General features: G+C 34.2%; 1 protein-coding gene across 1 annotated transcript in view; it reads right to left on the reverse strand.

Moving 5' to 3' along the window:
- Positions 1-694: 694 nt before the first annotated feature.
- The window catches only part of PCDH17 (protocadherin 17), an 88,664-nt gene continuing 64,956 nt past the window's right edge, over positions 695-24,402 (reverse strand). Inside the window, exon 4 of the mRNA XM_057707640.1 lies at positions 695-2,062. Coding sequence (XP_057563623.1) covers positions 1,380-2,062 — 683 coding nt within the window. The 3' untranslated portion in view covers positions 695-1,379. The remainder of the gene's footprint in view (positions 2,063-24,402) is intronic.

Genomic DNA, 24,402 nt, shown 5'->3' on the forward strand with positions numbered 1-24,402 from the left:
TAATAAAAGCTTCCACAAAGGACTTGCACATAACCATGACTGACGGATGTATTTTTTGACCTTTCAGTTAGCTCCATCAGCTCACTCAAACACATTTTGAACAGATTATGTACTGTAGTACTTGGTAGACTATACATTAAACAAGAGACTTTGCTCTGAGGCACTGCTTCCAACACTCCATGGGGAAAAGGAAGCAGGAAAAAACAAAACTCATAGAGTTCGACAGCTACTGAGGCAACACTTGCCATTTACAATATAAGCCCAAATATTTTTGCAACACAACTATATATTAATTTAATAAAATACACAATATAGCTCTTATACACTCAACAATTTGGCTCATATGCACTGAATCTGCAATAAATCAATAAAAATATGTCATTTGATGTAAACACGTTGAATCTTCTTACATTTGCACATTTAAATGGTCATGTGATTTGTGTATGTCTAAGACATTTTCACTTTCCTGAGCTATTTTAGTGTCCACAAATGAATAAAATATATCAATCATGTTAATTGTCTCTGAATATCATCACTCAATGGTAACTATTATCTGGGACTTTTCTATGTCAAATTTGAAACATATCCATCATTATTTATATGTTTGTTGGACACTAAAATGCTGAAGTGGCATTTTAAACCTTTAAATTTTCTTCTCCCTTCATGAAGTGAATTAGTCTATGTGTGTGCAGGACAAAATGGACTATATCTTTTTACATTTAACTTTTATACGACATGAGGTGTTTTACAAATGACCCAGTTTTTAATTTTTTTTGACTAATGATATGGAATATTCTTTGTGTTTATATGTGTGGAAGGTAACTTTATACAGAAATGTTTACCACAAATATGTGTTAATGTTTGGTGTAGCTTGGACTACTGCAAGGTCTTTGCGGGACTTTCAGTAGAAGCCTGTGGTGACTGCTAGAAATTCTACCACAGATCACAAATTATGACCCTGCTTTGTATGGGGTTTATAGGTAAACAGTTAAGTCAGCATAAATCACGGAGGACAGTCTTAGATCGATCAGAAAAAAACTTCCATTCTCACACTGCATACCTTCCTAACAGATTGTCAAAAGGGAACTCGCCTCCTCATCCTCCTTCTTCTTCTCTCCTTTTTCTTCTGTTTTTCTCTCCTCTTTGAGCATCGTTAATTCTGTCCTAATATAAGTTTGGTCAAAACAAAACCATTGTTATCTCTGAAAAAGAAACAGCAGTGAAAAGATCATACTTGTGGGCACTTCAGATGTTCACTAAAAGCCTTAAAGCAGCATTGGTCTTTCTTCATCCCTGTAAGATGGGGTTGTCACCAGGGGGGATCTTTTTTAAATCAACAGGAGAGACAAGAAAATGCCAATGCTTTTTTTTTTTTTTTTTCACTTTCTCACAGCCACAGGGTCATTTCCCCGGCAGTCCTGCAGAAGCTTGTCGATTTCTCTCACAACTTCCTCTGCATCCACTGACTCTCTGCCCAGATCCCTACTGGGGTGGTCGAGCTGCTCCAGGACAGTGCCCATCTCACTGGAATCCCGGCTGGCTCTTGAATGCACATCTGCGAAGACCCTTGCCATCTGCTCAGAAGCCAGGAAGGGAGGGTCTCTTGGTTGCTTGCTGGGGGACAGATACTGACTGTCAGTGGGCAAGTACTGGCCACTTGCCTCGGCCAGGGCTCCTGGTTTTGCTTCGCAACCATCCAGGGAGCCTTTCGTTGAGGTGCAAGGCTCAATGCATGCCTTGGTTGGGCTGCTTGATGCTGAGGGGACCTCTTGGAGAAGAGGGCTCAGGGCACGTTTGGCTTTTAAATAAGGTTTCACATTGGCAATGAGAATCGTGTGCTCTCGCTTGTCTTTTCCAAATGTACAAAAAGTCTTTTTCCCAGTGGGATTCACAGTTTCGTAAGTCTCAGTCTCAACATTAGCTTCAACTGTGGGTACAAAGAGATTTGTGCGGTAATCTGCATTTTCAGCCTGATTGGTTGCAGGGAACTGTGGCATCCAACACCTGTCAGAATGACCAAGCACTCGGCATTCATCTGTGCAATTAACACACTCTTCCGGTTCTGCAAAACAAAAGAGAGAACAGCAAATCCAATCATTAGGGTTGCCTTTACATTTCTACCGAGGCTTCGATCAGCTCTCCCTGGGTTTGCTTGACCTCTGGTCTCTTAATTAAAAAGGAAAAGAAAACAATAATTAAAACATTTCAGGATGGTTGCATAAACCTGCTGGTTGAGACAATGGTTTTATTTAAGTCTATTCTCTAGATATTAACGAATTCCCATAGCCTGGGAAGAAGTAAAAAGTGGCCATTGGAGAATCATTCTCAGTAGAATAGAACATCACTGTAAAGCAATCTCCTGGGGATATCAGTTCATCTTTGTTCCCTATAACCCATCCTGGAAACAGGGAACTTCAAAAAGGATTACCAGGATTAATTTTTCAAATCAAATAACAGTGCGAAAACTGAATTGCAAACTTCCATAAGTCCTAAGCTGCTTTTTTATGTTTTATCCCTATTTTGCTTATAATTGTTATTTTGGTGACAGTCATGAAATAAAATTTTTCCTTTAAAAGCCTACTTTTTCTCCTGACAGTAGAAAATGGAATTTTCTCTCCAAATGTGTTATGAATAAGCTTGTCAAAAAGTGCACATTCCTATTGTAGTAGATTCCCGTATGGATCATGCATTAGTTTTCTGCACTTCAGCTTTTTGTTTTGGGTGTAAGTAGGTGAAAATGGATTTACTCCACAGGTATAGTTCAGGATGAATGACAAATCACGATTTCAACACTAAATGATAATGCTTTCTGTGAGAATTTTTGCTTCTCTCTTTTGAGATAAACATGTAGATAATCTAAATAAAGCACAGTTTAGTGATTACTATTTCAAAGGTGTTGAACAAGAAAATATGAAAGAAAATTCCTTCATGATGACTACAGTTGCATACGTCCATGAACTCTGAACTTAATGTTTTAAACTACAAGTTTGAACTACATCTTCCCTGTTGTCCCTTTCATCTACAAATGGTTGTCTTCCTTATGTTTAATGATCCTTTTTAAATCAGGGAGCTTTTTCAGGAGAGGATATTTACAATTTAACTGTATGTGGTGGGAATAGAATTCCCTACACATTTGGGAACCCTTGGGATTGCCATTTAATTGATGCAAGAGGATCTTTATAATGTATAGTGTCCTGTGTACAAGGGAAAAAGCAAGAAATTTGATAGCACTGATAACTTTATACAGTTACTGTTCAAAGTCATATACAAAATCTGAGTTTATATTTAAAACACATGAATAATTCCTTATTCAAAAAGGAAAGAAATGAAACCACAACTTAATTTATCTTAAAAGGTTTTAGGATAAAATAATTTCCTATGAAACTAAACTCTTTTAGAAAGGATACAAAATGGTGTTTTGACAGAATAAAAATGCTGTGGTATTTCATAGCATGTATCATTCACACATGAAAGGTTAAAAAGAAGTATCTAGGTGACTTGTCTCTATTTTAATTCTGTCTTGCTTTTAAAAATATATTTACCTAGGAGTGGATTCAAATATGTTAAGTTTATTATGTAATACAGGCAAGAGTGCTGAAATGTAGGCTCAAACTGAACTATCTAGTCACAGACTCAAATACTATGATTTGAAAGGTTGTCAGACAGATGGACAGAAGAAACTAGGCATATAAAAATTTCTCGAAAGCTTCCCTGTGCAGATTTAAAGTAGAGCAGAATTTAAGCAACAGTATATCGGAAAATTTTAATATCACGTATCTGTTTACATTATCTATTCTGAAAGTGAATCATCAATATTATGCCTGTGTCAGTAAGTGATAGAAAAAAAATATGTATCATTTCATTCAACTAATTTTATCCTTCAAAAATATAGTAGAAAACTTTACTATCTCTTTCACTTGGTGATATTTTTGTATCTTTTAGAGTTGTGATTTTTAAAAACTTCATTTACAACTCATACACTCTATTTGAAATACACTAACATAGTTTTATTTTTCAATACTGACTGGCCTCAATTTCGGCAATTTGGATAGCCCAGCTCTGAAAGAATGCAATATGAATTTAAGGAGAGAGTGAACAAGATAGAATAATGCAGATGTATGAAAGTGTAAATCGACCTTGAATTTGAAACCATCAACATGAAATGATTGTTTGCACTTCACTACTGAAACTCTGCAGCTTTTTTACTTGACTTCATGTCATATACTAGGGAGCAAAATTTGAGTATTGATTATGATACATTATATGCTGTTCACTTTGTGATTAGACTGTAATTTTGACAGCAGCCGGTCACAGACAGTGAAGAAAATCAAATAGACACTTTTGTACAAGCTATAGAAACTATGAACATAAAATGAACTATAACTGCCAAGGGTCAAATAAGAATTTATGAGAGAATGGAATTATTTCTGAAGTGACATAAATAAGTAGATGACTAGGTAGATACAAAAAAAAGACATAGGTGGTACATAATGAATGACTAGCTAGACAAAAAAAAAATAGATGAAATGGAAAAAATGGAAGAAAAAAAGAAGGAAGAAGGAAAGCTAAGTGAGGGGAGAGAGGGGAGGAGGGAGGGAGGAATGAGGGAGGAGGAGCTTAAGGGAAGGGAGTTGTATTAGGAGGATTTCTGCTATGCATATCTTCTATTATATTTTTTAAAATCCCCTCAATAAACTAAGTATGCATAATAAAGAATAATAGTGTGGAGGATTTTCTCAAGCCCTAGGACTATAAAGGTAGATAATCAAATTTCTTTCGGTACCTTAAAGAAAACGAATGCCAGAATAGATATGTTGAATTATGAACTATAAAAATGAAAAGGAAGCAAATTATACAGACAGCCACTATTTGCATAGATTAGATATTTGTATCAAAAAACAAATTTAGGGATCCCGGACAGAAAACAAATTTAGAGACCCTTGATCCAAGATTCACTTTTTTCTGGACCAATCTTGGATTACACAGAAATTATTTACCCTCATTTTTGTCCTTTTCTTAGTACATGATAACCCTTTCACAGAATGCACCCCTTGCCAAGAAAGATGGGATAATCCAAATGGTATGTAGATGAGAGAAACTGAGAGACAAGCATGTTTATATTGCAAAGTGAAAACAACTCTGAAGTCCAACAGCTGGATATCTGGGTAGCTCTGTCTATACAGAAAGTTTACAGTGTCTAATCTTTTAAATGTGTAATTCCCTGAAGGATCATCTGACAATCAGATAAATTTAAATACTTGTTTAGTATTAAGAATTATTTTCTATACTACTATAGTCACATCTGACTATTATACAAGCTCCCAAGGGGAGGGACCTAAACACAGTCATATTAATTGGTTCAATTTTGCTTCTAAATTTATATGATTTGTTTTTCAAAAGATATAGTCACTCAAATTACTGTAAGTAGTTGCGGTTCAGCTGCCACCATAAACTGCACACATACACACACACACACACACATATCTTTAATTGCATGTGTGTAGTAAAATTGAGCTTTCTTCAGGAAATAGTCCACACAAAATTTAAAAACACAAATGCATGTCCAATGCATTCCTGAAAATTAAAAATCAGTAACTACCATAAGAGAACTACAGGTGAATGAATAAAATGCACAGGAAAGTTATATATTTGTAATATGAAGGATTATAAATATATAAATCATATATATAGATATTTATAAATATAACATCTTATGTGTAATTTACATGTATGTATAAATCTTTTTATTTAAAATCACTAATAAACAACATTTTAATCTTTCCCTTTGCCCTAGAACTATGAGTGTGAACCTCTGACTGGATAAACAACCTGAATACTGATTTCAGAATTTTATATAATTCAAATTGATTTGGACATAAAGATGTTTGAAATCTGCATATTCATACTGGCTGACATATCTGAAAGCTCTCTCTTTTTTTAAACTAGCCTAAGCTGTTTTATAACTTAACCTTAAAGATATTAGGCAAGCAATCCTTTTTTGCCAAAATATACCTTCAAAGGAACAGTCTTTGTGAAAGTTACATTTACATGAGGAAAAAATATTTAGGTAAAATATCAAATTATCTGTTCCCAAATTATTGGATTTTAGCAATATTCCGCAAAGGTTACCAGAACTTAATATTCACAGTGTAATTTTAACCTTGTAATGTCACTACATCATTAGAGTGCACAGCCACTTGAAGATGAGTAAGAGGCACCAATAATTATTATGTATAAGATTAAAATTTGAAGTCAAAGCACTATTTAAACCATCGAGGATTAACAAAGATTAAGGAGTCTCTGTTGAACATAGTTATTTTGGGAAAAATCAGGGGAAAAATTCTTGCCTGTTGTGACTTGGTAGTGTTCACTGCAAAGGAAACATGTCAAGGAAGCAGTCCATAAAATTTCTTATTTCAGAATAAATCTATCTCTTTATTCTAATCTGTCTTACTCTCGGGAAGAAATTTATCACAAATCAGAAGATAAGCTTATTTTCCCTGTCTTCAAAGCACTATACCACATACCCCAAAGAGAGATACTTAGCAACTAATTTGTTAACACTTAGGGAAATATTAGAAAACATAAAAGGATTTCCTCCCCTTAGTTTCAACTTTGCCTGCTGCCTCCAGAGCCCACATATTTGTACATCTGAAAACATGCATATTATTTCTAGAATAAGAGTTTCAGATAGCATCTGATTTAATTTTTATAATGAAGAAATAAATGTCTATCATAGAAAAATGAAAGCCCAAATCCATAAATCAGAACATCAGTGAGGAAGTTCTAAAGTGCTGTGGCTGTGGGGAAAGGTTATTTGAGAGAGTTTTCTGTGCTTTATGACTGTCAACAAAATGGTTTTATTTCTGCTTTGTAAATAGCTTTAAATAGGAATAGTGCTCTTCTATTAGTGTGGTGGTTGCTCATGTTTCTAACAGCATCTTAAAATTAGAGTTGTTTCCAAGTAGACAACTCTATAAATGGAAGTTCATTTTTTTATTTGTTCTCATTTTTCTTTTTTATTTCTAACTTACCTTCTTTCACCAATGTAAGCTTTCATAACACCTAATTAGCTGTCTGGGAAAGCAGAGAGCTGGCACCCATCTATATTCATGGCTGGCCCAAGTGTTCTGGAGATTAACTCTACAGAACCTAAAGTCCACACCCATCACAGATTATTGCCAGTAAACAATGACAAGCCAGGACCTTAGACTGACAGTCTGTGCATACCACTTTTCTACTGAAAGGTTTTAATGATGTAACCACAGCTTGCTTCACTGCCTTTTTCTTTCTTTAGCATGCACACACACACACACACACAGTTTCACACATGTACACACACTTCTCTATGAGCACAACAAATTACAATTAATCCAAATATATTCTAACATATCAGAGAAAAAAAGACCCCAATGCTAAAATAGAAATCTCATCAGAATATAGTCCAACAAATCTTTAATAAAATGTTTCTTTTAGTAAATTGACATAATTCATAACATCCTGTGAACTGACAGTTTTCTACCATAAACAGTTCTCTCTTTTTTTGGCAATGGTGATGATTATTCAGTTACTTCCCTTCACCATCCTATAAACTCCTTACACTTGATATGATGATAGGGTGAGTCATTCTGTATAAATGGCACTTTAACAATCTATATTCATTTAAATTATTTCCATTTATGATTTCTATGTCCCATTTACTAGCATATTAGTTAAAAATAAACCTTCTGATTTCACTCTATGAGAGAGGTGAAAATTTCACTTTCAATATTATTTCTAGAGACAGTGTTGGAAAGTTGTCTCAAAACGTCTTTCTCTGTGTCAGGTAAAAAAAAAAGAAACGAGTATCCTAATATTATAATTTTATGACATGCTTTTTCTGCTGCTAGTGTTCACATGACTGCCAGGCTTAATTTTAGCACAAGTTTTAATAAGTTTGGCGTATCCCTTATGCAGGGAAGAAAAGAGAAGGGTATGGGAAAATGTGGCATCAGATAAACAATCACTTTATTTTAGTTAAGTGATCTTTCATCTATTGCCTTGTATTTCCCGAGTTTCTCACTTGTGCATAGTGATCTAGGCTGTTCTACTAATCAAATAACTGATATACAAATACACAGATGTGGGATATGTTTTTATGTCTTTTATTTTTTAATGTAAAATCACGTATCTTGTTACAATATGCTCATTTGCTCATTTCATGAGAATGCTTGTTCACGTGTTGGCAGTGATATAATGATAAAACAATGGACATTGGACTCCAGGAACTTCAATTATTTCCTAATAATTGGCCATAGGAATCAGAATTTAGAAACAGAGTTCATGTAATAAAAATACTGTGAGAGAAACATATATATTTTTAGATGGATGCACTGCCAATCTGGCTTCCATATTTTACCTCAGTTGTGAAATGCCATTCTGTCTGCTTTTGATAGGCGGAGAACACATTTTGAAGAGGAAGTTATTATAATGCAATCAAATAGTCAATGCGTGGCAGCTCTGAAGTACCAATCCTCTGGCGTGCATCTACAGCGCACAATGCTTCTGAATGTATTGCCATGGCTGCATTCAGATACCAGAAACCACTGGCCTATATCATATTCAACTGAATCTAATTGCAGCTGGGTATCTGGAGTGCTTGGAGCATTTGCACTTACTATTCAGTGCACCTGCACACCTTCAGGGATGGTGTCAAGTGTTTGTGACCCTTTGGACATAATAATAGGTCTACCAGAACGAATTTTCTGGCAAAAATAATGACAACCATAGATGATGCTCTGAGATGAAGCAAAATGAAATTAAATGGAAACATATGTTAAGGAATGAAAACAAAAGGATATAAGGAAATCTGATATGGAAGCACTAGAAATTACAAAAAAAAAAAAAAAAGAATCAAAACCATGCATTGGGAACCTATGGTACAAATATAATTGTGTCTGCAGCACACTGTTCTGAAACTAACACTCAAAATTTAGCTGCTCCCCTTCCCCAATCCCATACTGTAGGTGAAGCTATCACCTGGGGCAGTAGCAGATGCTCAGAAGAGAAGGCACAGATAAATGGGTCCATCTCTTTCTTAACAGGTACCCTGAGGAGAACCAGCTCTGAAACTCAATTTTATACTAAATGGAACAAGTTTTTGTTTTTGTTTCAAGAAAGGACTCTGACATAACCTCTCAAGGAAAAACAATACAACTCAAATGCCCCACCAGAGTAAAGACAGCTGAAATTCAGTGGGAGTAGCAGATGTGTGTAATTCAGCAGTTAAAGAAATTATACTCAATCATTCATAAGGTAAGAATGAACTAAACACCAACTTTGTGCATTGAAAGTTTTCAAGCAAAGGCCTCTTCCATAGAATGTTGTGGAACAGGTGTTGTGTTAAGTAAAGGTTTGAGGTAAATGAACCCATGTTTACCCACCTCTAAAATTTTCCAGTCTGGAAGGCTGTATCTCTTTACATAGGAGTTTACAGTTTGACTGGGAATGAGAAACTTGATTTGAAACCAGCATAAGACAAATAATTCATGATCAGTAAATTGTGAACTATGTTATATGAGAGTCAAACAACAGAAATACAGAGAAAAGTGTAGACTGTAATATTGTGAAAAGCTTTTTACAGGAGGTGGTGCTTGATTTGCAACTCAAAAGATGATCAGGGTTTCCACAGACAGTGGAGAGCAGAGAGAAGGTGATCTAGGTAGAGATTAGAAAGTGAAATGATTACCACACAGAAGTGTGCATTTCACAGGGTAATAAGAGACCAGATTTGCAGGTCAAAAGATGTATACTGCAATGCCAAAAAATAAAGTAACATGGAAAAAATTGGCTAGAATTTAAAAGAAAATGGAAAAGCTCTGAATAAAAGACCAAATTTAGTTTAATAGGTAATGGAACACATATGGGTAGTTGAGCAGTTTATTGTACATCTTAGAAGATTCTTGAAATACTTAGGAACTTGATTGGAATGGTACTGAACAACATTTAGGAACCTCAAAAACTGGGATGGCCACAGGGCAAGTAACATTCAAATCAGCATTACTTCTGGTAACAGATACCTAGCATTTTGGCTCCAACCAGGATATCTCTAACAGAGCACAAAGGAGGTGGCATGACTCTGGCACCATCATTCCACCTCCAGTGCTACCCCATTTTGCTTGCATCTCATCCCACTTCTTCTAAACTAAAGAAAGTCTTAATGTATGTTGATTCAACTGACATTGTATATTAACAGAATAAATGCTGCATTTTATAATTCTGCATTAGAGAACTATTTTTTTTCTTCCTACATCTACTTTATCTCTCTTCCTGCTTTCTCAAATTTGCTATTATTATTTTTTGTATCTTTTTTAAGGACTTTTATTGAGATATAATTGACATACAATAAACTGCATAATTTGCTATTTTTATTAACCAACCATAAGACTGCATATGATCACATATCAAGGAAGGCCAGAAGAAGGAAGGGCTAGAAGAAGGAAGATCATTATAGATATCTAGGAGAGAAGTAATAAATACTCCTATAAGGCAATGAATATAGCCACAAATACAGCAGTTGTTGAATCTCAGAAACCTTTCAAAATTTATTCTGGATATGAAAAAGAAGAAATAATTAACAAAAATTCCTGAAAATGTTCTCCAAAATACACATTTCTATTTTGGACAAAAGATAATGCCACAATTTTCCTACTGTATTATATATTCTAGCATTGATCCCTGACTCTTATTATTTTTTAATCTGTTTGCCTCACTGAGTTCCTTATACTCCTTGAGGATCAAGACTCTGAGGTCCTGGTATATTCTTTCACTCTCTATTCCTTGAGAACACACTTAATACTCACACTTCTGAACTTCAACAGAATGCAACCACTGATACAAAGGAAGATGAAATTTAAAAAGTATCAAATACTATTGGTAATCTATAATAAGAATGACATTCAAAAATTACTGTATTCATTTATGAAGCTGTAATGTCAATTTTCAGAATGACCCCAGGACCTAAACAAAGTTATACATAATAGTTCTTTTTTGCTATGAGATACACAGTATTTAAAGTAAATCAGATCTGTCTGTTAAATACTACATATAAAATTCCAAAGTTCTCTATTTATTATTTAGGATATCATTTTCAATGAAATAAATAAATCCTATCTGACATATATCTATTGAAACATGGAGGCTCAAGGGAATTGTTAAAATTTCCCCTTAAGGGAATTTTTTAAGCTCGTGTCATTGTTATTAAAATTAAAATCTATATGTAAATGATCATCTATTTATAATTTTAAATAATGAAAACAGTGAGTATTCTGAAAAACCTATACCTCATCATCTGTAAGTTTCTTTCTTCTCGCCTTTTGTCCTTTTTTTTTTTGATTCTACTGCATTGTTGGTTCAAATGTGCCAGTTTCTCTCTTCTGTTTTAAGGTAGTTGCCTCTGTGTTTTATGCTTTATCTGACAGCTACCATAAACATATGAATTAATTAATAAGTCCTTGTAATTTTAGATTCTTCAAAGGGTTAATGCAGATTCCAAAAAAGCCTGATTTATATGCAGTGAGAAACCTATGCTCTGGCATGCAGTAGTTAGTAAAAGTTGTTGGGTTTACAAGGACAAATTTAAAATCCTAGCAACTTAAATAATACTGTGAAGTTCAGACCCAAAACTATTTAAATATACTACTATGGAGGGGAGATGTTTTCCTTATGCTTTTATCACCTGTTTAGGCTAACAGCATCTCTGATAATGACACCATTTTTGATGACATGGATGAATACATCTAAAATTCAAATCATTCTCCTAGCAAATTCAAGTAATTCTGTAAGGAAGGTCAATGAAAACATGCCTATTAAGCCAAACTCTTTGTAAGATCTTCATCTTAGTGTTTTTCTCTCCTGCCTGCTATCTGATTTCTGTTGGGATGTATATCTATTTACTAGTTTAAATCCCATTGTTCACCTTGCTTCTAGCACTTGTTTGTTTTCAATTGCCGGAAACAAGTAAATGGAATTGGAATCATTTTTAGCATTCTCAGGAAACAGAGTTAATTCAGATGCAACTAATACTCTCCTACTTATTTAGTAATCAACGCCTGCCAATAGTGTTTGGGAGTCGCAGAAGGTGGATTTTTTAAAAAATATTTTAATATTATTATATTTAATGACACTTTGGTCTCCAAAAGCTATTCATTAAATTCACTGAACTCTACTCTAGAGATAGATCTAAAGTTTCAATTAAGTCACCTAAAATTAGATGGACATGGTTCCAAAAGAACAGATGGGTGCCTTGTTCAGATCAGTATTTTTAAAAATGTAATTTTTTTAAAAGAAATAAGTAATACAAAAGTTGTTTTCTTTTAAGATTTAAAGCTATGGGAAAATATATGAAACTATACTTTTCCATAAAGAATTCCTACAAAAAATCACATATTACAATAATTTAAAAATAAACTGAACCTAAATATCCTGGGAGAGAGGCCAAAAGGGAGGGGATATGAGATACATGTATACATGTGGCTGATTCACTTTGTTGTACAGCAGAAACTAACACAATACTGTAAAGCAATGATACCCCAATAAAGAATAGATAGATAAATAAATATCCTCAGTGTGCATATATACACATACACAAATGATAATAAATATATATTTCATCAAAAATGCCTCCTGTGAAATAAAATTTTTCTGAGAAAACTATTAAAATTGATAGCATCCCAAAGGTAACTTCAGAATAAATTATAGGCTGTTTGAACCAAAACAATTTGGCCTCTTCTTACTAAAACAACTCCTACCACTGTGTTGCTAATACTACCACTATTATTGCTACTATTATTACAGTCCAAAAATATATAAAGAGTAGGAAAGGCGAGAGTGACATTTCAATTGACATTTTAAAATAAAGCCTGTTTTTGGAATTTTTTCTCTAAAACCATTCAGTTCTTATTACCTTTACTGTGCTGTAAATTTATTGGAAGCTGGTTTTTTAACCCTGTCAGAGTGGGTCATCCCAAGAATGAAAATCTAAGCAAAATCAATATACTCAATATCTATGTTCTAAAGTAAATACACAGAAATGTATGTTGTATTGGGTTTTACTGGCAATAATAAGCCATTTTTCTAGTAACAGCTTTAATATTTTGTAATTATTAACACACACTGAAACAAAGAAGAAATTGGGGATAAAAAGGCTGTGAAACTCACATATAGAATGAGAGGATATAAGGCCTTCTGGATCACCCTGCTATGTAATCAAAGTGAGGGTCAAAACAGTACGGGAGAAGGCTATCCTTCTATCAGAGCAAAGAAAAAAAGGTGTTGTAAAAATCTGTCTACACAAAATGTAATATAAACATCAAAAGGTGTCTACAGTGGTGTTTTAAATACTTTCTCATCTTGGAGAGCACTTTCTGAGGTTTAATTGCTAATCAAGCATACACAAAGCAAAGAACAGATGACAAAAGTAAAGTGCAACCTGCATGAGTAATACTAACAGGGAAATAAATATAAGTATATGAGAACTTGGTCTATTTTCAGACTTGTAATCTAAACTAATCAAAAAGGAAATCCATATTGACATCAAAGGGAGAATTCACTGAGACAGCCTTTTCTAATTCGGGCATGCTGTATTTGAGCTTTTCTCTTTAAAAATATGTATGTTCAGTCTCAGAAAGAAGTGATCCTTTGTGCTGTCAGTCATTTTTGAGTAGCTGCTTAACCATTATATGGTCATAATGAAAATAGTCATAATCTGAGCTACTCAGTTTGTTGTTCAAAGCCCCCCTTAATCTGTCCCAAAGATATTTGCTAGACAATTCTATCATTAAAAAAAAATATTCTAACAACAAATCAAATTTTTACACATTCTTTCAGAGCAAACTCTTTGTAATCTTTAGGAAAATGGCAGCAATCTTGTAATTGAACTCAAAAATTCCTTTAGAGTGTTGTAGGATTTGTCAGTTGGAGAATGTAAAATGCCCTCTTAATGTCCTGTTACTGGACACATAATTGGGATTATAACTTGTCTGCCCAAAGGAGAGAAAACTTGAATTTGAGAAGGTATAACTCTAACCTTAAATTTTTAGGTGACTTATTTTAATTTTTCAGATTCAGATGAGTGTGTTCCCTGATCTAAAATTATGTAATATTAAAATCCAAGGTCCATGCTAAATCAAAATTAAACTTATTTGACTTGGCAAATTTCTAATAAAATATCTATTTTAATGTTTATCCATTAAAATTGATAAAAATATACATGATCACAAAAGAAAATTATCTAGCTAATTATTGTAAATATGGTCATTGTGGTAAGTACTACTGTATACCGGAAAAACCACTCAATTAGAAGTACTTAGAATATAGAACCTTCCTATCTATTGGGTGGTTGTTTTATTACCAAAAAACATATATATCTGTACATAATTTTGCAAAAAATTCCAAATATAAATGATGTGTTGTGAGATTAAGCATTTCTTTTGAAAGAACATAGTCTAACATTAACTCACTGAACCACTTATTATCCATAAACATAAGAGCTGTAGCTATAGAAACCACATATTTTGGAGATAGTGACTTAAACAAAAAGATATAGTTATTCTGATAATTTTATAATATGCATACACAATGATTATATTATATATAATAATTGTAGTATAATAATAATCAAGGGAATATATATGTATATAAATAGAAAAAGATTACATTCAGTAAGGTCCAATAACTGAGTTCTAAATTGAAGAATTTTATGACAGCATATATGTTAATGGAAAATATGCACTGGCTTCACTATTCTGGTACTTTAAAGAACTATATAAGTTTGAAATAATAAGGTAACTCCAATATGTCAGATAACCATCAACAAAGAAATACAGCTAAAAAGCAAGCATGCATATGCTTATGCACACACCATTTATACACACGATGAAAAAACACATTCTTGTACCAGATGGAAATTACTGGAAGGAGCCTTGCCTAAGAGCAAAAATCTTCAAGAACCATTTAGTGGATATTAAACAAAAGAGGCTTAATCCACCTAACAACATCTACTGGTTTTCCTGGTGCTCAGTCACAGAATCCAGATGGCTTTGTGTTTCAAGTTGGAAGTTGGCCATGGTAAAGCACAGGTGTGTACGTACATACACACGCACAGAGAGCACACGTGTGCACATGAACAGAAAATGGATCTCGGATTAAGAGAGAGAGATTTTTAAGAATACACAAAATAATGGACAAAACTTACATTCTGAAATTAGAATTGCACTCTAAAGCTAAAATACTCTATGGGTATACATGTTGATTTAATTTTTACAGAATTGAAAAATAAAACTCTTTTTCCCAACTGATTATAATTTAATTAATGTGAAGTCACAACTATTTAAGGGTAATAAGAAAGATTGTATATAGGTATGTGTGTGTGTGTGTGTGTGTGTGTGTGTGTGTGCGCGCGCGCACACACGCACGCGCACACCCACATTGTCAAACTTCCCAGCTCACCCTCCAAAATCAGGAACAAATATAACTTTTTTTGACTCTAACGTTATGTGTTTAACGTCTTTGCTTTTAATTTTCTCTCCAATCTCCATTCATTTCTATATGAAAATAATGCAACCTCTTCTTTATCTGGCATGAGTAAAGCTACACAAATAAATACAACAGTGATTGTTAGATTGCTATAACATGCATGTATATTTTTCAATTATAACACTATATATGAATCTACATTAGGGTGATATGCAAAGATTTGACAAAGTAATGTGTAAAGGAGCCTTTAACATATTTCTACAAAATAACACGTATCTAATACAAAGTGTAATTGCTTTTCAAAAGGAAAGAAAAATTGGGGGACCCAGTTTCTCAGGTGAAACACAGTTCTTCAGGCTGTTTAACAGTGAAGCAGTTTGCTCTATACTCACAAATAACATCAAAGAAAAACAATCAATTCCACTCTCCTGTCCCAGCCCAGTTTTCATTCCATCAATTTCTTCCTTAGCATTTCCTACACAATCTCCTAAGTGAAATTAGCACAAATGGTAATTTTTTTATATTAAATAATTAAGAATTGAGCCACTAACTCAATAACAAATATGAAAAAAACAATATAAATAAATATTTAGATTCTCTTTTCAACCCTTAATATTTCACAGATTTTCCTGTTATAGTAATAGTACCAATGGAGATATAACAAGATAAATTATCAATACTTATTTACTATGCTATTTTCCTTTAAAAAATAAAGTTTACAAGTTCTGCATGGATATATATGTGTGCATATATATATGTGTGCATATATATATGGATATATATGTATACATATATATATATATATATATATATATATATATATAAAATGTTTGTGTGTATAGTCCTCTGAGTGCCATAATCTAACAAGTAAAATTCGGATCACAGAGAAGAAAGCTAGCAGATGAAGAAATTGCTCACCTGGAGGAAGCAGATCAACAGACTGAAGTCTACTTGTGATGGTGTGTAGGGTGAGGATAGCAAAGGAAAGCAAAGTCGGGAATGCTTGAAAAATAAAATATTTTTAGTTAACAAATAGAAAAACCAAGTGGGATAATAGGGCCAACTGAATCATGAATCCTTCTCCAATGATTTCAAATTCTATATGAAAATTCCTTAGATTGATCAATCCCTAAAGATATGGTTATTGGCATTTGCCCAGATATAAAAGACAGTCTTCCTGGAAGAAAACTACTTTTTTGGAGTATTTCAGGTTAGATGAGATAGAAACAATGTAAATTAACTGCCTGAATGCCTAGGTCAATGAGGAAAATAATCTCATGATGATGATTCATTTTTCTTAAATAAAATACTTTTCTTCAATGGTGAGTAGAATATGTAAACAAGCAAGACCAAAATTAAATTTGTAAATGAATATTCCTAGAGAGCAAGTCTTTAATAATTTTTTACTGTATTTTTTTCTTAATGTTAGTTACACAATGTATATTGTCTGAAACTTGAAAACAACAGACTATTTGTGATTTATTTTATGCTTTGCTCAGTTGCCTACAGTTGTTCAATTTTTAAAAGTTTACTGACAGTACTAATGATAAATATATATATATCTGTAACAATTTCTGCTCTTTTTCCACACAACATAGAAGTTATTTAATATGAAATTAAGGAAATGTGGCATTTTTTTTGGTTTGTTTTGCTTCTTCTGAACCTTTAACTAACTTAGATATATTATGGAAGTGTATAATTGATCAGTTTCTTAGACTAAAAAAGAACATTTTGCTGGCATTAATGTTATTGAAATATGCAGTGAATATATATGAAACCGATTGCTACCTAAAAGTGCTGCCAAAAAGAATGCCTGTCGGTGAGCAAAAGTAGCTTTCTTTTCTAAACAGTCTCATTTTCTTATTTTCAACCTTTATTCAACATCTGTCATTTGCCCCTCCCTGGAATGTAATTATGCAGGATTCCAATGTAAAACAGGTTGAGTAGTTAAGAACAGGCAGCTCAAACATTTTTTTTTTTTTTTTCTACACTGTTGCCCTGCAGATGTTTCTTTTTTTTTTTTTTTCTTTTCTTCCCCTGGCTTCATGTTTAATTTGTGTATGTTTCTCTCCTATTCTTAAAGTATATTCCCACAACAGATGGAAACACCTGAAAATAAGTCTGCCGCATGCACATATTTAAATAATGCCTATTATGAGATTTAACACAGTAAAGAGAATACAGAACACACAGAATATTTGTTTAGGGGAAGGAAAATAATTAATCTGTAAGTCATCTTGTTACTATATTCAATTTAAAATTCTGAAGAGACAATCTAGTTCCTGCTGGAGACATATGAGAAAAAGTTACAGTCTACAACCTTCATTTATTCTTATTTTGTTACCAGATTTGTTTTTTATGCATTTGACATGATTTTCTTAAACTTTTAGTCCTACCAGAAACTGAACTTTTTCACTGACCAAATTACTACATAAAAGGCAGTTTACATTCACTTGATAATAATCTAAACTCAGAAATCAATATCTAATATTTTTCAGATATATGCAAAATATAGCTTATATTTTTAAAATACTATAACCAAAGTCACATAAGGTGTAGGATGTTTTTATTCAGAAAAATACAACTCATCCGAATTGGAGGAAAAACAGCTATAGGTTGTGCACTAAGTTGGATATTATCCCCCAAATATTCATGTCTACCCAGAACATATGACCTTGGAAATAGGGTCCTTGCAAATGTAATTACTTAAGATCAGGTCATCCTGGACTAGAGTGAGCTCTGCCCCAAAATCTGGTGTCCTTAGAAAAGAAAAAAGAGACACAGAGACAGTCACACAGGGGGAATGCCATGTGAAAATGGAAGTTAAGATTGAAGTGTTATGTCTAGGATTGCTGGCGACCACTAAAACCTAGCAAGAGATAAGGAAAAGTCCTCCTCTAGAGCCATTAGAGCATGGACCTGCTGATACCTTGACTTTGGACGTCTGGCCTCCAGAAATGGGAGAGAATAAATTTCTATTATTTTAAGCCACTTTGTTATGGCAGCTTTAGGGGACCAGTTCTGATTTTGGTACCAGAAGTGAGGTGTTACTGTAACAAATACCTAAAGATGTGAAAGTGACTTTGGAATTGGGTGATGGATAGAAAATGGAAGAGTTTTGATATGCACATTTTTAAAAAAGCCTAGACTGCCTTAAGGAAACTACTGGAATAAATATTGATGTTAAAGGTGATTTTGCTGAGAGCTCAGAAAGAAGCCAGGAGAGCTATAGAGAAAGCATCTATTATCTTAGAGGACACCTATATGGTTATCATGAACAGAATGTAGAAGGAAATGTAAACAGTAGAGTTGCTTCCTGTGAGAGCTCAGGTGGAAATGTTATTGAACTCTGAAAGGCAATCCTTGTTATAAATGACAGAAAACCTGGACAAACTATTGTTTGCAAAGTAAAATTTGTAATCAATGAACTTGGATATTAAGCTGAAGAGATTTCCAAGCAAAGTGTACTAGATGTGGCCTGGTTTCTCCTTGGTGGTTATAGTAAAATGTGAAAGGAAAGAGAGTATCTGAGGAATGAACTTTTAAGCAAAATGGAAGCACCCCTTGATTTAGAAAATTCTCTGTCTATCCAGGTAGACATGCTCTGGAAATAAGGACAAGGGTGCACCATCATTTGCTACAGAGATTTGGTATGTGGTTTATGGGTCTAATCAACCATCTCAAAAGAAGTCGGGATTGGAGATGGAATGGGATTATCAAAGAGGAATCTGTGGATGCTTATCTAATGGCATGGATCCCCTCAACATCCACAGAAGATAAACAAAATTTTTGAGAATTTCATTCTAACAGAAACACTGCCAACTTGAACTGAAAGGGACACATAAGGGATGAAATGAAGGGACAATGACTCCAAGAATACAGTCACAGATGCAGGGACCAGGAGGGGTGGGCTACTGAACAGAAGGTCAGGAAGGCTTAAAGGACAGAGCATTAAAACACAATAAGGCACAGAGGATTACTTGCAGGCCTTGAAATCTAATGGAAATTGCCCTTCTGTGTCCCCATCTTCCTTTAGACTAGTAAATGGTCTTATTCCTTCCATTTTCTCCTTCAGAATGAGAATGTCTAGACTGTGCCTTTTCTGCCACTGTATTTTACAAGCAGAAAACTTGTTTTCTAGTTTGACAGGTCTGTGGAAAGAGAAGAATACTGCCCCAGGATGGACCATGCCATGCCTAATTTAGATACTGATTTGGGACTTTTTGAGTTGATATGTAAAAGAGATTTGGGACTTAGAGTTCACTCTGGAAAGGGTTAATACATTGAAATGATGTTGAAAGGGGGTGGATGGACTTTGTAAATGGGATGTACATGAATTGGGGGCCAGAGGGTAGACTGGGTTAAATTAGCTTACACCCAAAATTCATGTCCACCTAGAAACTCAGAATGTGATTTCATTTAGAAACAGAATCTTTGCAGATATAATTACTTAAGATGAGGTCAGTTAATATTAGGAGGGGTTCTGATCCAATGACTGGTGTCCATATAGGAAGAGAAAAAAGAGACACAGAGCCAGTCATACAAGGAGAACAGCATGTGACCATGGAGGCAGACGTGGGAGTGATGTGTATGGGATTGCTGGCAACCACTAGCAACTAGGAAGCACCAAGGCAGGGTCCTTCCCTAGAGCTGTGAGACCATATGGCCCTGTGGGACTTCTGGCCTCCAGAACTGTAAGAGAGTTAATTTCTGCAGTTGTATGCCACCAAGTTAGTACTATTTTGTTACAGTAACCCTAGGAAACCAATACATACCATAAAAAAAACAAACTTAAAAACATAAAATACCCAGATAGATGTCGAGAATGACAACAGGGCAAATTAAAATGTAGATTCTAGAAAAGTAAAACAAAATTGATATGAATAAATTAAAATGTTGTCTTCAATGTTATGGCTCATAAATAAAATAAATTTAGCATAAAAGATAAGTACATAAGTCAGTAAAATTGATGCCAGGAGTATAATACTAAATTGAGACCACCAAGGAAAAATGTGTATGTGTGTGTGTGTGTGTGTGTGTGTATGTGTGTAAAATTGTTCCAAAACTTACCAAAAACTGTGTGATACAGAACATTTTTTAAATGCTTGCAAAATAGTAGCTCTTTGTGCTTACTTCCTGAGTGCTAGAATTTCTCTTCTCAATTTGTATTACTTTTAATTTTTATGTATAATAATCACATTTTAATACAATCTGCAGGGCAATTTTGCTTAAAATTTCCACATATACTAGAGGACTGCTAAATAAAATGTGTGACTCTATGTATGTGCACATATATGCATGAGTATTTGGGTTAACAATGAAAAAAGAAATAGTCTCTTACAAGAAAAAATATCTCCGTATTTGTAGCTTCAAACATATACATATTTTTAGTGAGAAACTTACTACGGATAACATGAATAAATGATTCAAATACACAGATACTCAGCATTATCTCAAGCCATATATTAATACAGCTTTCTACTTCTTTGGGAAATAAGTATATAAACATTAAAATATTCTATTTTTATACATTTATCGAAAGGCATTTGACTACATTTTTTATCTAGATAGGAAAAAATAAGGCTGAAATATATTCCCCTTAAGAAATATAATGCTGAATTTCACCAAAATAGACTGTACATTAGCAATAGGTATATGCATTATTAGCAAAGGCATCTCTTTGCAAGTTAATTCACTATACACATGCACATGGTGTTTCTTTAGGGATTTATGTTCCAGTATATTAATATTCAGTTATTTTTTAGGAAATTCCCTGGCAGTCCAGTGGTTAGGACTTGGTGCTTTCATGGCCATGGGACTGGGTTCCATCCCTGGTCAGGGAACTAAGATCTCACAAGCTGCATGGTGTAGCAACCCCTCCCCAAATAAAGGAGAATTTTTAAATATAAATAAATAAATCATTTTTATAAGGCATTTGTCTTAGTCCATTTGGGCTGCTACAACAAACTGCTACAGACTGGGAGCTTATAAACAACAGAAATTTATTTATCACAGTTCTGGACACTTAGAAAAAGTCCAAGATCAAGGTACGTACAGATTCACAGTCTGGAGAGGACCCGCATTCTGGTTCATGGAAGGTTGTTCTTTCCTGGTGTCCTCACAAGGAGGAAGGGGGCCACCATTATAACAGCACTAATCCCATTCATGAGGGCTCCACCCTCCTGACCTAACATGTCCCAGAGGCCCTACCTCCAAATACCATCACATTGGGGATTAATTTCCAACATATGAATTTCTGGGGGGAATACAAATGTTCAGTGCATAGCAGCATTCTACTTCATGAAATAAAATAAATGTTGTGGGAGGGGAGAAGACTAAACATCATAGCTCTAAAAAGAAATTGAGTAAATTTTTCAACTGCTCAGCTGTGGAACTAACAAAAAATTAAAAAAAAAAGAAATGATACATTTTATATATATACACATACCTATGTGTATATATATACAAACACACACACACAAGCATATATTGTTAGTTATTGGTTATCTGCCCTTTGCAAATGCAAAGCCTAAGTATCAATTTATCCAAGTTATATAATATTTCTCAAAGTGACTGAATCTGAGGATGTGTAAAAAGAGTGACGTCAGTATCTTACACACAATGTGAGAAAATATCACATTGTTTTGTGATATTGTTCACAGTAGAATCTTTCTGCTATGTTATTTCAGTTTCTTTAAATGAAAAAATCAATGCGTGCTCTTTTGTAGCATAGCAAATTACCCCCGTCACTTTGTTTCAAATAGTGTGTTCTAAGTACCATGCCTACATCTTAGGTTTCAGTGGTTCTTGGTAGGAATTTGAGTCACTGAGCCAGGCTTTACAATAGGAAACAGCTATTATATCAATTTTTCCTGATATTTGGCTCTCAATTATTATACTATACATGGAAATATAATGCAAAATTAGTTTTAAAAACAGACATATTATTAGAACTATAATCAAGGGGGGAAATGCTCAATACACTTTGGGTTTTCTACAAAATTTCTGCTGACTCTGCCTGCTTTAGCGAGTCGATTCTGTAGTCTGTAATGCTTACTAAAAAATAAGGAAAGCATAATAGCCACATAATTATCATTATCCTTAACGATGGCTACAGAGAAGAGTGACATCATTTAATTCATATTACATTGATGACAAAACAAAATGGCACACTGACAAGTACAGGCAGGGTTGTGATTAAATCTCAGAGACCACAAGGCTACATGGCTGAATTCTCATTCATTTAGCCTTAAAATCAGAGGACAGTTATCTAAGAGTATTAAAATACCCAACTAAAACAGAATAAATCTTATCTGAAAATTTCTCTGTGAATTTCCCTAACTCAGAAACAATAACTATGATGCTAAGAAGGGTAAGATGTCAGTATTCCTATGACAGAAAGCAACCATCACAAGTGCATATCCATGCAATAGAAAACACTGAGCTTATATATATGTTCCACAATTGCAAGTGAGTTATGTTCTGAAAGTTTACTCATCATTTTCACTTTGGGGATTCAAAATGTATTTTACTATGTTAAAAAGTCATAATAAAATAGATTTTTAGTTTAGTTTACAAAACCTGCTAAAGTCACAGGGTGGCTGAACCACAGTACTATGAATACTAACTCTGGCTTTAATTTGAAGTTCTAGCAATAGGGAACAATAAAATATAATAGGGGGACTTCCCTGGTGGCCCAGTGGTAAAGAATCTGCCTTCCAATGCAGGGGATGTGGGTTCAATCCCTGGTCAGGGAACTAAGATCCCACATGCCATAGGACAACTAAGACTGTGCACCGCAACCACTGAGCTTGTGCACTTCAACTAGAGAGCCCACGTGCCACAAACTAAAGAGCCCATGCAGCCTGGAGCCTGTGTGCCACAATTAGAGAGAGAGAGAAGAGGAAAACAAACAAACAAACAAACATGCCACAACTAGAGAGAAGCCCAAATGCTGCAAATAGAGAGCCTGCAATGAAAGATCCCACATGCCTCAACGAAGATCCCGTGTGCTGCAACTAAGACCCAACGCAGCCAAAAATAAATAAATAAATAAATAAATAATTAATAAAAATAAAATAAATATTAAATATATATATATCAAATAAGAAGTGGAGGAAGAACAGCTATTTCCCTCCTTCCCAAGCACAGAGGTGATTCCATGAAGATACATGAAACAAGTTGGCTTTACTCCAATCTCCTTTGCTCTCTCCCTTCCTTATCTTTCCTACACTTAATATTCTTTCTCTCATCCCTAAATTTATTAGACTTCCTTTATTTTCCCAACTGTGAAATATCACCTTGGCCAATTTGTTCTCCCCATAAGTTCACTACTCTTCCAAATTACCTATAGACTTTTCCTTCCCCAAGAGAACTTTCTTTCATGTCAAGCAGTTCATATCCAGTGTATGTTGTATCTGAAAGCAATCTGATTCAATTATATTCAAATTCCTGTGACTTAATAAACCTCTAATTCTTTCAAAATTTAGGAAAAAATAGGCTACATTTACTGAACTGTTTAATAGCTTCCTAGCAAAAGACATTATATCTTTGCAAAAATGGGAGCACTTACAAAACTAGCTAAAAATCTCAATTGTGAAATTTTAATGAAAGTAAACTGGTGATATAAAAACCAAATCAAGACAGAATGCAGAAATACATGTGCACCTGCACGCACATGCATACGTAGTCCTGCAGAGACACAGAAAAGCAATGTCACGTGAGAGTCTGCCAGCATCCCTAGCTGTGCCTGTTTCTTTTTCCCACTTTCTGAATGCAGTCAGCAGCAGGGGTTCAGAGTGTGGCAAAGACAGTGAGGAAGGAGAGTGTTCTTTGGTGTATGTGGGTCATTTGTAAGTCAGAGACAGCCTGTCTTGCTACAAGCAGCTG

This window comes from Hippopotamus amphibius, chromosome 14, assembly GCF_030028045.1.
Source record: "Hippopotamus amphibius kiboko isolate mHipAmp2 chromosome 14, mHipAmp2.hap2, whole genome shotgun sequence".
NCBI classification, from domain to species: domain Eukaryota; kingdom Metazoa; phylum Chordata; class Mammalia; order Artiodactyla; family Hippopotamidae; genus Hippopotamus; species Hippopotamus amphibius.